The sequence below is a fragment of the Rhea americana genome, unplaced genomic scaffold (assembly GCF_003343005.1).
Source record: "Rhea americana isolate MKP2758 unplaced genomic scaffold, rheAme1 scaffold_61, whole genome shotgun sequence".
Classification (NCBI taxonomy): Eukaryota; Metazoa; Chordata; class Aves; order Rheiformes; family Rheidae; genus Rhea; species Rhea americana.
This window is the reverse complement of record NW_028186768.1, coordinates 4,224,393-4,238,492: the sequence shown is the minus strand read 5'-3', so window position 1 is coordinate 4,238,492 and position 14,100 is coordinate 4,224,393. Positions and strand designations below refer to the sequence as shown.

Sequence of the window (14,100 nt, the reverse complement as noted above, 5' to 3'; positions counted from 1 at the left end):
ATGTATAAAGCCATAACTGAAGTATGTATCACTTAATGATAAAGCGCTGACTGGAGTTTGACAATGCTGAATTTGATTCCAGGCTTTGCCACAAGAGCCTGATTTTTCTTTTCTTCTGCCCCTCTGCCCCGAACAGAGATCTGAGTAGAGTGATCTCTGGTGCTCTTATAAGAATATCTCAGATATTAAAGTACTGATGAATACATAATCTTAATAAAAATATGTAGGGTATTATTGCTCCTTGGGTAGGGGCAGACATGTGCAACGTCTCAGAACAGCAGTCCAAATACACAACAGGCAAACTTTGCTCATCATCTTTGCATGGCATTAAGTTTCTAAGAGAAAAAGAAGGTCCAGTGATGGTTCTGAAAGGCTTTGCTCTGTAGAATCACAGAATGATTTAGATTGGATGGGACCTCTGGAAGTCACCTTGTCCAACCCMCTGCTCAGAGCAGGGTAAACCAGAGCCTAGATAAACTAGAGGTTGCTCAAGGCCATGTCCAGGTGGGTTTGAGTATCTTCAAGGATGGGAGTTTCACAACCTCTCTGAGCTACCTGTTCGCATATTTGGCCACCATCATGGTAAAAATATTTTTTCTTATGTTCAGGTTGAATTTTCTGTATTTCACTTTGTGTCTGTTACTTCTTGTCTTGTTGTTGGGCAACACTGAAAAGTGGCTCCTTCTTCTTTACCACCCCCCACCCATAACACTGAGAAGATAGGCCCTGTCCCCCTCACACTTCTCTTCTGGCTGGACAATCCCAGCTCTCTCAGCCTCTCCTCATACACACAGAGTAGCAGTGCAGCCAAAGTCACAAAGGAAATCTGGTACCCATCTGATTTCAATTTCTGTACACTTCTATGTGCCTACATGAGAAGGTAAGAAGTATTTGTTCCTTGCAGCTCACTGTTCGGCCTTTTTGTCAGGCGTTGCACTGGTGGCTTCTGGTAAAACCACTCCATTGCAACAGAGTATTTTTTTTTCCCTGTGCAATGGAAATCCAGTGTTATTTGTTTATAGCAAAATGTATTGTAGTTATAAAAAGTGCAYTTAGGATACAAGAGGATATAAGAGAGTGCATTTATAATACCATTGGGTAGCTAGAAAAGCTTATGCAAAGCAGATAAGGGCAGCTCCAATTACAATTTTACTGTACTTTGCTGTAGTGCAGTATTCCTCATCACGCTGCTCTGAWTATCCCATTGACTCTGTTTGCAATTCTGTCCTTATTTTCTGAGGTCTTACAGATGGAGCCTGTGTTTTTTCATAACCATGCAAAGAGAAACACATTTTTCAGTATTGTGCCTGCTTAATTTTAAATATTCATAACCTGCTTTTAATAATTCACCATTGTGCTTTATTACTTAATTGTTTAAAAGCTTTAGGGAGCTTTCTGGCAAACAGATTGGCCATGATAGTACTGTCGTGGTGATAATTCCTTTAAAAACGGTGAGGATTTTATTGAGCTCTGTCTGTATCTTCTCTAGGATGTTAACGTTTGCTTTGTGATCTCGGGGATGCTTCACGTGTACCAACGGAAGATAGACTCTGAGGAGGACACCTGTCTGTTCATTACCCATCCTGGAGAACTTGTAGGCCAGCTAGCTGTCCTTACTGGAGAACCACTGATTTTCACCATTAAGGCCAATCGAGACTGCAGTTTCCTGTCTATTTCCAAGTCTCATTTCTATGAGTGAGTTTCATCATGGAAATGCATATTGATTTTTATGACCCTTTTGAAACAAGAGTGGTGGATGTGCACATGGTGTAGTATTGCTAGAATGCATCTTGTAACAAACCAGACCACTTACATGAGGATTTTTAGTGTCCAGATGAACTGAGGTCACCTATCAATGGATTTATCTCCAGCAAGAGGTAATGCAGGGAACGTGATAATACTGAAAGACARTTGTCTCTCTTGTTCCAAGTTCATAGAGCACTGAGCCCTGTGAGGTTGATTTATGACCAACATTCATACACTCAGTCGTAATCCAAATAATAAAATGCTGGCCAGAGCCCATGCTTTATTGATTTAAGGATTTTTTTTCTTTCTTTTTTTCGGGAGGGATGGGGAGGGAGTCAGGCCCTTTCTCTTAGACTCATTAGTTGTTTTACTGGACAGCTATTCCAGTTCTGTTTCCAGGCACAGTGGAGTTAATCAGCCAAGGCTGTTGGGATACATTGTGAACTATCAGCCTTGATGCAACTGTGGGTTTTCCACTCTTACGGCACAGAGTGAAGAATAATGCTTCTTGGCGGGATGGATTCCTTTCTGGACCATGTAGTACATGACTTGTAATTTACAGCTTAAAGAGGAATGTATGTATGTATTCAAAAACAACAACAAACCCCCAAACAAATACAAACCCAATATGATGACTGTGGCTAATCTCATTGTCCCATATTAATGATTAATACTCTCAAATCCTTCCAYGATCCTATCACTTAAGACTTGACAGCAATTTGCACACACAAATTGTATTGAATATTTTTCTCTATTTCCTTTTCTTACCTATGTTTTTGACATTCTGCTTGAAAGTGCCATCAATCCTGCATTGTGTGTAATACTTCTTGAGGCTGTGTTTTCTAGGCCTCTATTACCTTGTGTATCTTTGTCCACTTCTTACTTTTAAGTAATTCTAATTGTCTGTACACCTAATCAATTTTACCCCAAAATCTTATTCTGTAATATTTTTTTGTTCTCAGGCAAAAGGCTTTATTCTATAAAAATTGAACATGCTATTTTCTGCAGTATGCTTTGTTAACTGTATTTTTCCAGGACTCTGTGATGGATATCAATTCTTTGACTCAATTTCTGATAGATGCTCCTCTCTTGTGCCATTTTGTGCAGTATCAGAGATATTTCTTCTGAACTCCTCTCTCTCTCTCTTCTACAGTTTCCCTACTCATTTTTGACTTCAGATTTCACTTAGTTGTTCCAGCCAACCAGTTAGTTTCTACTTTTTCCTCTTTTTCTGCTTTGATATCCAGTCCTGGATTGACTTTCTCATTTGCTTGAGCTTATTTACAAGAAGTCTGTCTTTTGACTTCTCTAGAAGAGTTGTTTCTTGTTTATGCCATCTTACCTCTTTGCTTTCACCCACCTCTCACCAGTCAGTGATCCCAGCCATCAGTATACCATCTCTTCACTGTTTTTGGAACCTTTCCGAACCCTTTTCTCCTGTAGAAAGTCCATTGCCAGTTCACTGTATTTCATTATCTCTATGATCTTTCTCCATTCCATCATCACAATTCTCAGCTTCTCATGAAGCCCAAGCTTTATATCACTGATAACTTCTGTTTCTTTATTTGCAAATGGCATTGTAGAAAATCTTTGAGAAGCATGAGGTTTCTCCATCTATAAGTTGGTTCTTTTTTGCTTCCAACTCTATTAGAAAGGAAAACCTGCTGATAAAGTGAGAACTACGTGTTATTTTCCGCTGTGTTGCCTAATTCCACGTGCCTTGTACTGTAACCTTAGGCTTTCTCCTTCCTGCAGAATCTTTCAGGATTGTTATTTTTTGTTGCTGTTCTTAACCTAATTATTGACCAGGAGAAATTTGACCATAATCTCTGCAATTCTCCAGTATTCCTGTCTTGCTCCTTGTCACACTTATTATTGTTATTAATTTTTCTCTTTGAGCTGTCCCAGAACAGTACATATATAACTTGATTATTAATGAGAAGGCAAAGCAGAAAGAACATGGTTACTGGCAGGCAAAGAACACGATAATGGGAACAGCCCAGGGTTTGGAATTACATGTTGGATGTTGGACAACAGATTAAAACCTTTTGACTGAAACTTCGGGGCAGGAGCCTTTTACATAGTACTAAAATGGCTAAATAGCAATCTGTAAATTTAGAGTTTTAAGTATAGGGGTGATACAAGCTAATTATATAGTATATACCTTAAATGCCTTGCTATTTTGCTAAAGTGATGCACTAAGTGTGCAGTGCCTACGTTGCAACTGTTGGTGTCTCCTGATGAATAGTGTAATCAAGTTGTCACCAGAATCCCTTGAAGGAATATGTTCAGATTCTGCAGTGCTAAGGAGCAGGACTCTCTCACATTTTCTGCTTCAGGAAATTTCACAGTTTAGAATCTGATCATGTGCACCTGCCAGAGAAGCAGAAAAGCTTTGATTTTATTTTGTATTGCCAACCAAACTGAGTGTGGAATTACATCCACAAGAATATTTGCCTAAGTCCCAGACTTTTGTAGACTCTGGTTTAGCCCTTTCGTAGCTATATTTGGTTGACTTTCTAATAAAGAATCCTGAGGATATCTTACAAAGCAGTTTTCTGGAGTACAAGCTTTGGCTTTTAATTTTCCCAGTGCTCTGTGTGTGTGTGTGTGTGTGTGTGTGTGTGTGTGTGTGTGTGTCTAGCAGAAGAGCAGAGATGAAAATGCAAAAAATCTGCTTTTTTTCTTTCTGTGCATAAGGATGGGTTTTTGCCTTGCATGCTAATACACCTCTAAAAGCTGTATATTCAGTGAAAGAACAAAGAGCTCCAGACTGAACTAAAAAGAGCCTGTTACTAGCTTAGGTTTAGAGTGCATGACTATTAAGATGCATATCTTGAGGGAGGAAAAGGAGTAAAAGGCTTSTATTGATCGCAGCGGAGAGCCTGTGTGGGAGGAGACTTTGGGGGCTAAATAAGCAAGTGCAGTAAAAATAATAATCGAAACCACTCACGCGTTTTCAGGGGATTTATTTAACATATAGAGCAGCTGAGAAGAGGATGGGACTGCGTGTACATGTGCGTGTGTGTAGAAGGGAGGAGGTTGCTTTATTGATTGATTATTTAGTCTCTGTCTTTCCCAGCTCCTTCATCCTCTACCCCAAGTCATACTAGTGTGATAAAGTTTCCGTAAGATAACATACTGTTTATTAGTGCCGTGACAGCTGACTGAAATCAAGGCAGTCTGTAGGYGTCTTGGATAGGAGATGCTGGAGGGCATGGAAACCTGAGGGCAAGATAAAAGGGGCTGAAGAAAGCTGTGCTGCCATCCTCTTTTTGGTGGCTGAATTTTAAATAGTGCTAGATGTAAGAGTTGATACTCCGTTTACCTTATGTAGTAGCCTGTACGAGTGCAGGGATATCGGAGTGATGAGTTCAATGTGGAATAGGGATATACTCCAAGTCTGTTCCATTTCAACACTTCTTCAGCTGAAATCACAGAATTTAAGGCTCATTATTGCAAGAAGTAGTGGTTTTGAGGCACTGGGCAAAGGAAAGTTGAATAGTCAAGTGTGATAAACATGACAGCTCCCTGTGGTACCCTGAGGGCTGCGCTTGACAGTCGCTGTCGGTCTGGGTCTCTGGCTGCAGCTCTGTAACTAAGGGATTACGGAACTGATATTTTCGTAACTGTAGGGCAATTTCTGTGCTTCAGGCAGGCAGTAAAGAAGCGCTCCTGATGAGTTCATTTTCAGTATCTCATTCTCGGCTTGTATGTCACTATTCAGGTGTTCTTTAAATTCTGCCAGGTTCCCGTGGCCCTCAAAGAGCTGTATTCCAGCTGGGGACAGACTCTAACAATGTTCGTCCCATTCCTTTCTCTCCTCCTTTCTGTTTCTTAGGGTGAGGAAGCTGGGTGTGAAGCTCACAGGACTTGTGCTTAGGGGGAATTCCCACGTAAGCAAGGTCTCCTAAGTAGACTGCCTTTCGGCAGTCTGGTTTTTTTTCATTATAAATGAAAAAGTGATTCAGAAAATATACTTTATGTATTTTGTATATTTTCTTTTTCCTACTTCTGCCCATGTGTGGCTTTAATATATCTTTAATTTGTAGCTCTATCATCCGCATATGCTTCATGCGCTGGATCCACATACACTAATCTGCTCCCTTCTTTCTGAATTGTGCCACTTCTTATGAAATATCTGTTTTATAGTAGTCTGCCGTGCTCCAGCCAAAACTCAGTTGCTCTTGATGCCATACAGGAACAGGAGAGAGAGCACAGAAAGGCTATCTTCCATCTGGTGATTAAAAAGTGTTCAGTTCACTCACGTGGAGTAGTACTTTACTTCAGTAAGAGTTTGAGTACTTACATGAGCGAAGCTGACAGGATGCAGTGATCCGTGGGCTGGAAAGAATGAGAAAGAGACTTGTTAGCAGTTACCAGGTATCTATGAGAACGATTTTCCTCAGGCCTGGCAGTCAAAGTGTATAGGTTGTATTATCACTGACAGCCAAAATCTGTACCAATCTCAACAGTTTTCAGATTAGGAAGAATATCTGATATCTTTGTAGACTATAAAGATCTCTAGGTCCACAGACCTTTTGGCATCACCCAAAGATTCTGCATGAAGATTAGAAGCTTTGTTGAAAGACGTTTCATTTTCTGGTGATCTTTGCAACAGGGAAAAGGGAGTGTATGGAATACTGAGCAGGTCTCTTAAAAAAAACAAAACAAAACAGAACATCAAACTTAACATACTAAGGATCTAGCCTGAAAAAATGTAGGTGAAGCTGGCTGAATATGTGGATATGTGGGAGACCAAGAGGTGCAGAATGGCAGGAAGGGCCAGTCTTCCAGCCAATACCAACGTCTTCCTGCGTGTAAGACTTTGGGATTTTTGGAGGGGGGTTCATAAACAAGTGCTAGCATGGCTCCATCCRTTCAGCTACTGAGTTGCAGAAGGGAACTGGGCCAGACGGCTAGTTGAGCAAGCATCCTACTTGCATAGTCCTACTGCCAGTAGGACAGTGTCGGTTTGTGAGTGGCATTTGACTAGGACTAGGTTGGAAGCTGGCCACCCCACGCTTTGTCACGTTGCCATCAATGCAGTGTGGCTGTCAATGTTGGAGAGCGTGTGCTTCAGCGTGTAATAATTTTTGAAATTAAGGCATGTTTAGCTGCTCAGTTGCGTGGGTAACAGCAGCATGGTGCTTTGGGGAAGGTGTTTGTGTATGCCTATTCCTGCTTTGGAATACTTGAAATAACTTTTTTCTTTGGTCTTCCAGGATAATGCGGGAGCAGCCCAGTGTAGTTCTGGGGGTGGCCCACACCGTGGTAAAGAGAATGTCCTCGTTCGTTAGGCAGATTGACTTTGCCCTGGATTGGATGGAGGTTGAGGCTGGACGAGCTGTTTACAGGTGAGATGTAGACAAAATTCTCTGTTGAAAATTTACATTTTCAAAGCTACAGATTTGTGCTCTTTTGTGACAGATAGAGTAAAACACTCGCTCTGCTGAACTTACCAGGCATTCCATAGGGTTTATCTGTCTACCGATTCAAGATTTTTCTGCAGTACTCTTCAACATCCCTTTAGTCTCCTGTGTACAGGTGTTATTAAAATTCTTTCATTCTATTCCCTATACTTTTTGTCATCTTGGTAAGCTTTTTGAAGAGGCATAGCTGATAATTAAGACACTAGACAGTTTTATGTTCTGATAGTAATTTCTGCATTATCAAGAGCATGAAGATTATTGCTCAAGGAGTTTTTCAGCCTTTATAAAATAAAAGGAAAAGACAAAACTGAAAGTAAATTCTATTAGATTTGTTCAGCAGTAATTTTAAAATGTCCACTGTTATCCTTGATTACYGTTGTTAAGTTCCAGTTATCCTTGAAGAGCTTTAGTTTTATGGATTTTGTACTAGGAGGCATCTGAGTCGTGATATGGTTGCAATGATGGGAGAATAAAGGCCTAAATTAGTATGTGTACTTATATAATCATAATTTTAGTTTCTCTAGCTACTTCTCCAGTGCTAATGCTAATAGAAGTCTTGGATCACTTTGCATCAGAATAGCCATAGTTGACAAGGCCTTGTCAACATCTTTTAGAATTCCTTGTGGTAATCTTAGCTCCAGTACCAGAAGCATTGCACTTGCTTCTGTGTGCTATGTTATGCTGGAAATCTGCATGCCAAAAACAATCATACAAACTTTATATGGCAAAAGCTTCCTGCTAGACTTAAGTTGTGCACCAAAAGGCAATCCAAATCTTGAGCTGCTCGGTGTTTTGTCCTCTTCAGCCTGCATAATTTTTCTACACTTTCATTTCAATCTTGCAGTGATAATAAGCTCCTGCTGTAACTAGTAATGAGCCTGTTGTCTCTTCTAGAGGACATTTATGTTCTGGTCATCAGCTTCCAGACCTAACACTAGCCACTTTGTTCAGAGCTTGTATGTTCAAAGATTAAATGTAATTCCAAGTCACCTTTCAACAGATGCCCATTCAATTTCTTATTTGCATGTTATGTTTAACTGTTGATTAAACACTTTCCTGTGACCTCTAAGCCAATAACAGAAAGATGATGAACTTACTAAATGGTTCTAGACGTATTTGCTGAGCAAAGACACTTCATTAATGCTAGTTATTGATGGTTCTTTCTACAGGCAAGGTGACAAGTCAGACTGCACATACATTGTGTTGAACGGTCGACTTCGCTCTGTCATACGGATGGATGATGGTAAAAAGCATCTGACTGGTGAATATGGCCGAGGAGACTTAATTGGAGTGGTGAGAAACTTTAAAACTTAAATACTCAGCTTAGAAATTGGCACAGGCCCCACTAAACAGGCAAAGTGAGGTTATCAAATCTTTCTCTGATCAGGTATTAGTCTTAGTCAAGTTTAAAAACTGGAAAGTCACTTGTACCTAGAAACTTTAATGATAATACATATATAAGATTATCAGACTTTTTCATAAGAATTAAAAAAAAAAAAACACAAACTCTACGCACAATCAAACGGAAAAGCCCTGCACAACATTCATGTATCTGTGTGTGTGTGTGTGTCTTGTCTGTTTTTTCTCTCATTGTGAGGCATGTGATCTGTACTGTGGACTAAATAGTGATTTGAAGAAATATAAAATCATAGAGTTTAGCAGGGGCTAAACTCTGCCCCGGAGGTGTCTAGTCCAACCTACTGCTCAAAGCAGAGCTAACTTCAAAGCTGCATCAGGTTGTTCAGTATTAGACCAACTTTTAATTTCAAAATTGTAGTGTTCATCTGTTCAGTTTCTCTCGCTTGTTCATTTTTTGTTTCTTGGACTTAGTTGAACAACTGAAATGAGAATTTGCATCATAAGTATGTATGGCTTGTCTGGCTTTTATGCTTAAAATTAGAAGACTTCTGAAATGTTGAAATTGTTGTTCAAGCCCCTTTCTACTTTCCGAGCTGAAAACTAAATATTTAATATGTATCTGTTTATACCCAGAAATTGTGTACCTCTAATAAGGAAAATGTGAAAGTTGATATTAACGGTACAGGATGAAATTCTTGTTACAGAGATCAAGAAGTAGAGGAAGGAGGAGTACATGGCTGTTTTCCAGGAGAGAGCTGACTTGGGACTGGGCAGGTTGAAAAAGGTGGTATTTTTGAGAGTGACATGATCTAGAAGTTGAGTGTTACTAATATGTAAGAGGTTCTTGCCTGCCCTTCCCCTTCTTGATTCCTGACAATTCTTTTCTTCCCCTTGATTACTAGATGTACCTATAATAGGGAATTTAGTTTTCTGTAACTGGAGCAYAAAATTAACATCAGCATGTGAGAAAACTAGTAGTCTCTGGCAGATTGGTGGAAGGCCTGTGTCTGTTTTGTGAAATATTTGTGGCCCAGCTCTCTTGTGTCCAGCAAGACAAGGAACTGAGCCATCATCTGTGGGCTTGTTTTTTTTTTTTCTTTCTTTTCCTTTTTTCCCCATTTAGGAGAATTAAAACTTTTTTCTCATAACAAAAGCAAAGTCTCTGCACCTTTTTAATGTGTATTCACAACTCACTTTTCATTTGGCTTGTGACTCTAAAATAATTTGTATATCATTATGTAATGACTGCAACAAAGTACCAGAGGCAATTTTGGTGATAATTCCAGAATACTGGCATCTGGGTGCCTTGGTGGTCTTACCTAGACATTGCACTGTACTCCTTGATTTATATGTGGAATAGTATTTGAGGATGTTTTTCCCAAGATGTCTGCTACTTCTGGCTTAGGATTTTTTGTGGCTTGGAGCTACATTTGGAGAATTTGGACTATTCTTGCTGCTAGGCATGCTTTTTCTTTTTAAGGAGGGGGAATACCTCTATAGGATACGTCATTAAGGGTAAAATGACGTGGTTGGACAGGAACAAAGGCTGAGCTCTTTTGTGACTAACTGTACTGGTATGAAGTCTTTTGAGYGTATGAATAAGACTTTGTCAGTTCTGACACACAGAAATGTTTTCCTGCTTTTGTTTTCCTGTTTTCTTTCAACCCTTGTGATCTGAAGCTTGCCTGTCAAGGTTCTGAAATTTTGCAAAGCTGAGGTTAAAACGGTGAAACTGTTCTACTTTCTGAAAGTGTTTTGAATGATAATGGAATGTATGGTCTAACCGCTACCTCCCCGTGCAATGAGTAGTGCTATTTTTGGTGTAATGTTCCACACTGGCTCAACTATTTATCTGGTGAGAAGGGAGAAGGTTGATTCCCTGGATGGGCTGGGACACATTTGCCGCAGTGGTGCCAAATTTGCTGGGAAGTTCCTAGGAATGGATACAGAAATACCAATAAAGTTTCCATCTAAGCTATAAGTCACTTTTCTGGATCCATGGTATGACATGAATCATTGGAAGACTTTGGTGACTCTGTGGACGTCATCCTACCCACAGCTCCCAGACCCACTGACTCATGCTGCCATTTGTTGAACGAATCTTAATGCTCTGGCTGTCTTTCGAAAACACGGGGGAGGTTTTGTAAAGATTGCCAAGATTACGGTAGCCGTTCTTTGCCGAGGGCATTAGTAAAATGACATTTTTCCTTTTAAAAAGATTTGTTTATTTCTATTCTGTAACATCTGTTATAAACCTTTAAAAGCCTGCTATAGTTTTGTTCCAGAAAGTAAAGTAGAGGCTTCTAGATGCTCGCAGGAATCAAATTTATGGGTAGTTTGCCCAACTACKGCACCTTCTTTTTCAACCTCCCTCCAAAACCTCCCGTGTTGTTCTACACTGTCAGTCCTAACTTAAATATAAGAATCTTSTATTTAATATTTTTCTGTTTATTGCCTTTATCTCAGAACTCTTACAATGCTAGATATCGTACGCGCAGGAGATGATTATCTGTCTTCTCTGCTTTCAGAAGAGGAGTCCTGAAACATGAAGGATTTGAGACAAGATGYTTCGTTAGTTTTTAAGCATGTATGTGCGTTCCCAAGGCTAAACTTGTGGTTCGAACTGTTTTGTTCCTCAGACTGACTCATTGGCATCTGTTTCAGAGGTCTGTCAGTTCAGTGGGAGAAGAATAAATTAGAAACTCGAAAGTTTGCCTGCCTGGTGGCGTTCCTGGAAAAGTTATGTGAGGAAAAAAAATTGATCTACTTGCTGGAAGCCTTTTTGGAGGGACAGTGCCAGGTGCTTGCCACCATTGACCCTACAGATGGGCAATTCCACTTGTGTCAGTTGTTTTTAAGACTTCTCTGTGGGCCTTCCGTGTGTTTTTTAAAGGCAATGCTTCTGTTAGATGATTCTCTCCCACTTGAAGTACAGCTGACAATAGCACTGCTGTCTAGAGGCTATAATTTACCCATTTGGGGCAGAATCTTTGAATTTGTTGGTGCCGTTTGCCACAGATGCGCTTACGAAAAACAAGGTGTGATGTTCATTTCTTTGTATTGTTGTGTGACTTAAGAAGTCAAATGTAAAGCAACTCTTCTAGCCTCCTTCCCACCACGTGCAAACATCCCCAGAGGAAATTACAAAAGTCCACTACGTGTTGATAAAATRAAAGGGACTCTCTTCACTGAGTTGTTGAAAATGCTAATATACTAGCCTCTCTTCATTTTTCTTTATATTGCTACTGAAGTTCTGATCTACTGCAAATTATAGTAGAATAACTTTTATTCTTGTTATCTGGCTTTCATTAACACATTGCTGGCTGAGGAAGAGGATTCCTTTTCATTCCTTCATTTATTATACCTATCAGTATCTGGCAGGCTGGTCCGGTCTTTGACACTCARTGTCATCCTTAGCACAGCTGATGAAGCTGGGGAGCAAAACAGRTTTTTCCAGATGAGTTATGGAATACTCCTTGCCTCTGAGATGGATGGTTTTACTTGCTATGCTGTTGGAAGGAAGCTCTAGAGTGGGGGGAAAGAAGGCAGGAGGAGGAAGTGGAGCCCTCTTGCAGAATGATCTTCTGCCAAAAACTTCCATATATACTMCCCTCTTCCCTTTAATATTTGGATGGAGTAGAACCTCTTGGGTTATTGGCTTTTTTATTTAAGTCAAGACCGAGATGATCCTAAGGGGGTTCCTGAAGTAAGGCTGCAGTATTTGAGACAACTGAATACCTGGCAGTTCTTAGGGCAGTCAGCRACGCTACTTTTAAAAGATGGGGAGTTTATTTAGCTTATGGTTGGACTTATCTGGGGCCACCAGCTTCAGAACATTGTAGACTGGAATGTCTTACTGGCAAACCAGTTGGCTTTCAAAAATACTTTATTGGGAAGGTTGCAAAAAAATGYTCTGATTGCTTGAGGTTCCTTTCTGCTTCTGTTTAACTGGAATATCCCTTCTTATTAATAGGGATTATACCTAGTCATTTTTGGAGACTGCATAGGAAAGCAGGTGCAGAGAAGCATTTGTGCAATAACATTTTCTTTTAATGCATGGCAGCACAAGTGATAAGTTGTGGAAAAAGAAACCTGATCGGGCCAGTGCTGCAGTGCAAGAAGTCACGCTTTACATTCAAGCAATAATAGATATTATAAATAGTTTTAGACATTAAGCTGTTCATCTTGTTAATGCTAACATGATYAAATGTGCATGGCTTTTTTCTCTCTAAAATTTGAAGACCAAGAATAATCTATAAATGGCTTATGATTTCCTAGGGAGCTTAGGGCATTGTCTTTTTAAAATGTAATACAAACTCTTAGAAGTCTTTAAGCATTGAGTAAACCTCAGAGTAAACACCGGTATCGGGATTATACTTGTCAGGCTTTTGTTTTTTTATCAGTTTTAGTTTATCATAAACCTTCTTTTGAAAGCACTAAAGCTAGCTGAATATCACTGTGAGCATGACAACAGCACTACATTGGGGCAAATTATATTCTGTAAAGGCTGGGTAACATTGTGATCTCTCTCTCTCTCTCTCTCTCTCTCTCTCATTTTTTTTTAATGGCATGTGGACCTTTTTGCCTGAATGTAATTTTTTTCAAAAGGTGAATTCTTCTGTTGGTAAAGCTTCAAATTGCTGAAAAGGAAAAGTTCAGGTTAATTCAGGATATGGTGACACCCTGGAGAGGCACTCTGTGCACAGCTCTATCTATGGAAAGATGAGGAGGAGGAGGTTCAAGAAGTCACCTAAATATTGAGCAGGAGGCTGGAAGATGCGGTGCTGGAAGGAGGTGTTTTTCTTTCTTGTCTCTCTGCAGCGTGTCTTGGTAATAYGTTACTAAAAATTATTATTTGCCTAGCATCTTAGGTGTGAAGCTGTAAACATGGGATAATGGTATTTACCAGCCGAGAAGTGAGATAGAGGGAGATCTGCGAAATGTGTTCACATTTGCACAGCTGAGTTAGTGTTAGACTGAAATTAGGAGCCASTGTCCTGATTTCTAGGCCTGTGCTGTGTCCTTAGCTGCAATAGTCCAGGCTTTCTGYGCCTTGCTTTCCTAGGGGCTGCTTTACTTGTGGCTGTGAGCTGTTGAATACTATATATTTTTCAAATTCTTTTATTTACAACAATATGATTTGCCCCAAAACTTTACTAGCTGATGAAAGTAAAATAGCATTCATAAGCGAGAGTTATTGCAGTTGGGTTAGTGGTCTTGTCATGGGCTGGCAAAGCCACAGGTGCAGTTTTAGAAAGATCTGGCATTAATTCATTTGGCATTCGTATTGTTCAAGTAACGCATTTGGCTTTGTATTTGCCACACACAAAACAGCGGAGGGATTTATCTCCTTAGCCAAATGCTTTTTGCACTTCAGTGAGTATTAGGATCTTTGATGGATCATGATAGAAGCTGTGACCTGCTGCATTCCAGATAGGTGATTTCATTCATCAGCCTGTCATTCCTTAAGCTGTTTGATCTCCCTCTTCCTTCCAGCTAAATTTCTTGGTGACAAAACTGCTGCTATTGCCCCTCTGTCAATTAACCCTTGATGCAACTTCTG

The 14,100-nt window shown here is 39.9% G+C and overlaps 1 protein-coding gene across 2 annotated transcripts in view; it reads left to right on the top strand.

The window, feature by feature from the left end:
• The window catches only part of PNPLA7 (patatin like domain 7, lysophospholipase), a 131,084-nt gene that overhangs the window by 29,966 nt on the left and 87,018 nt on the right, over window positions 1-14,100 (top strand). For both annotated transcript variants that reach the window (XM_085320004.1, XM_085320005.1), the window contains exons 17-19: window positions 1,490-1,695; window positions 6,972-7,103; window positions 8,348-8,471. In XM_085320004.1, coding sequence (XP_085176130.1) covers window positions 1,490-1,695; window positions 6,972-7,103; window positions 8,348-8,471 — 462 coding nt within the window. The remainder of the gene's footprint in view (window positions 1-1,489; window positions 1,696-6,971; window positions 7,104-8,347; window positions 8,472-14,100) is intronic.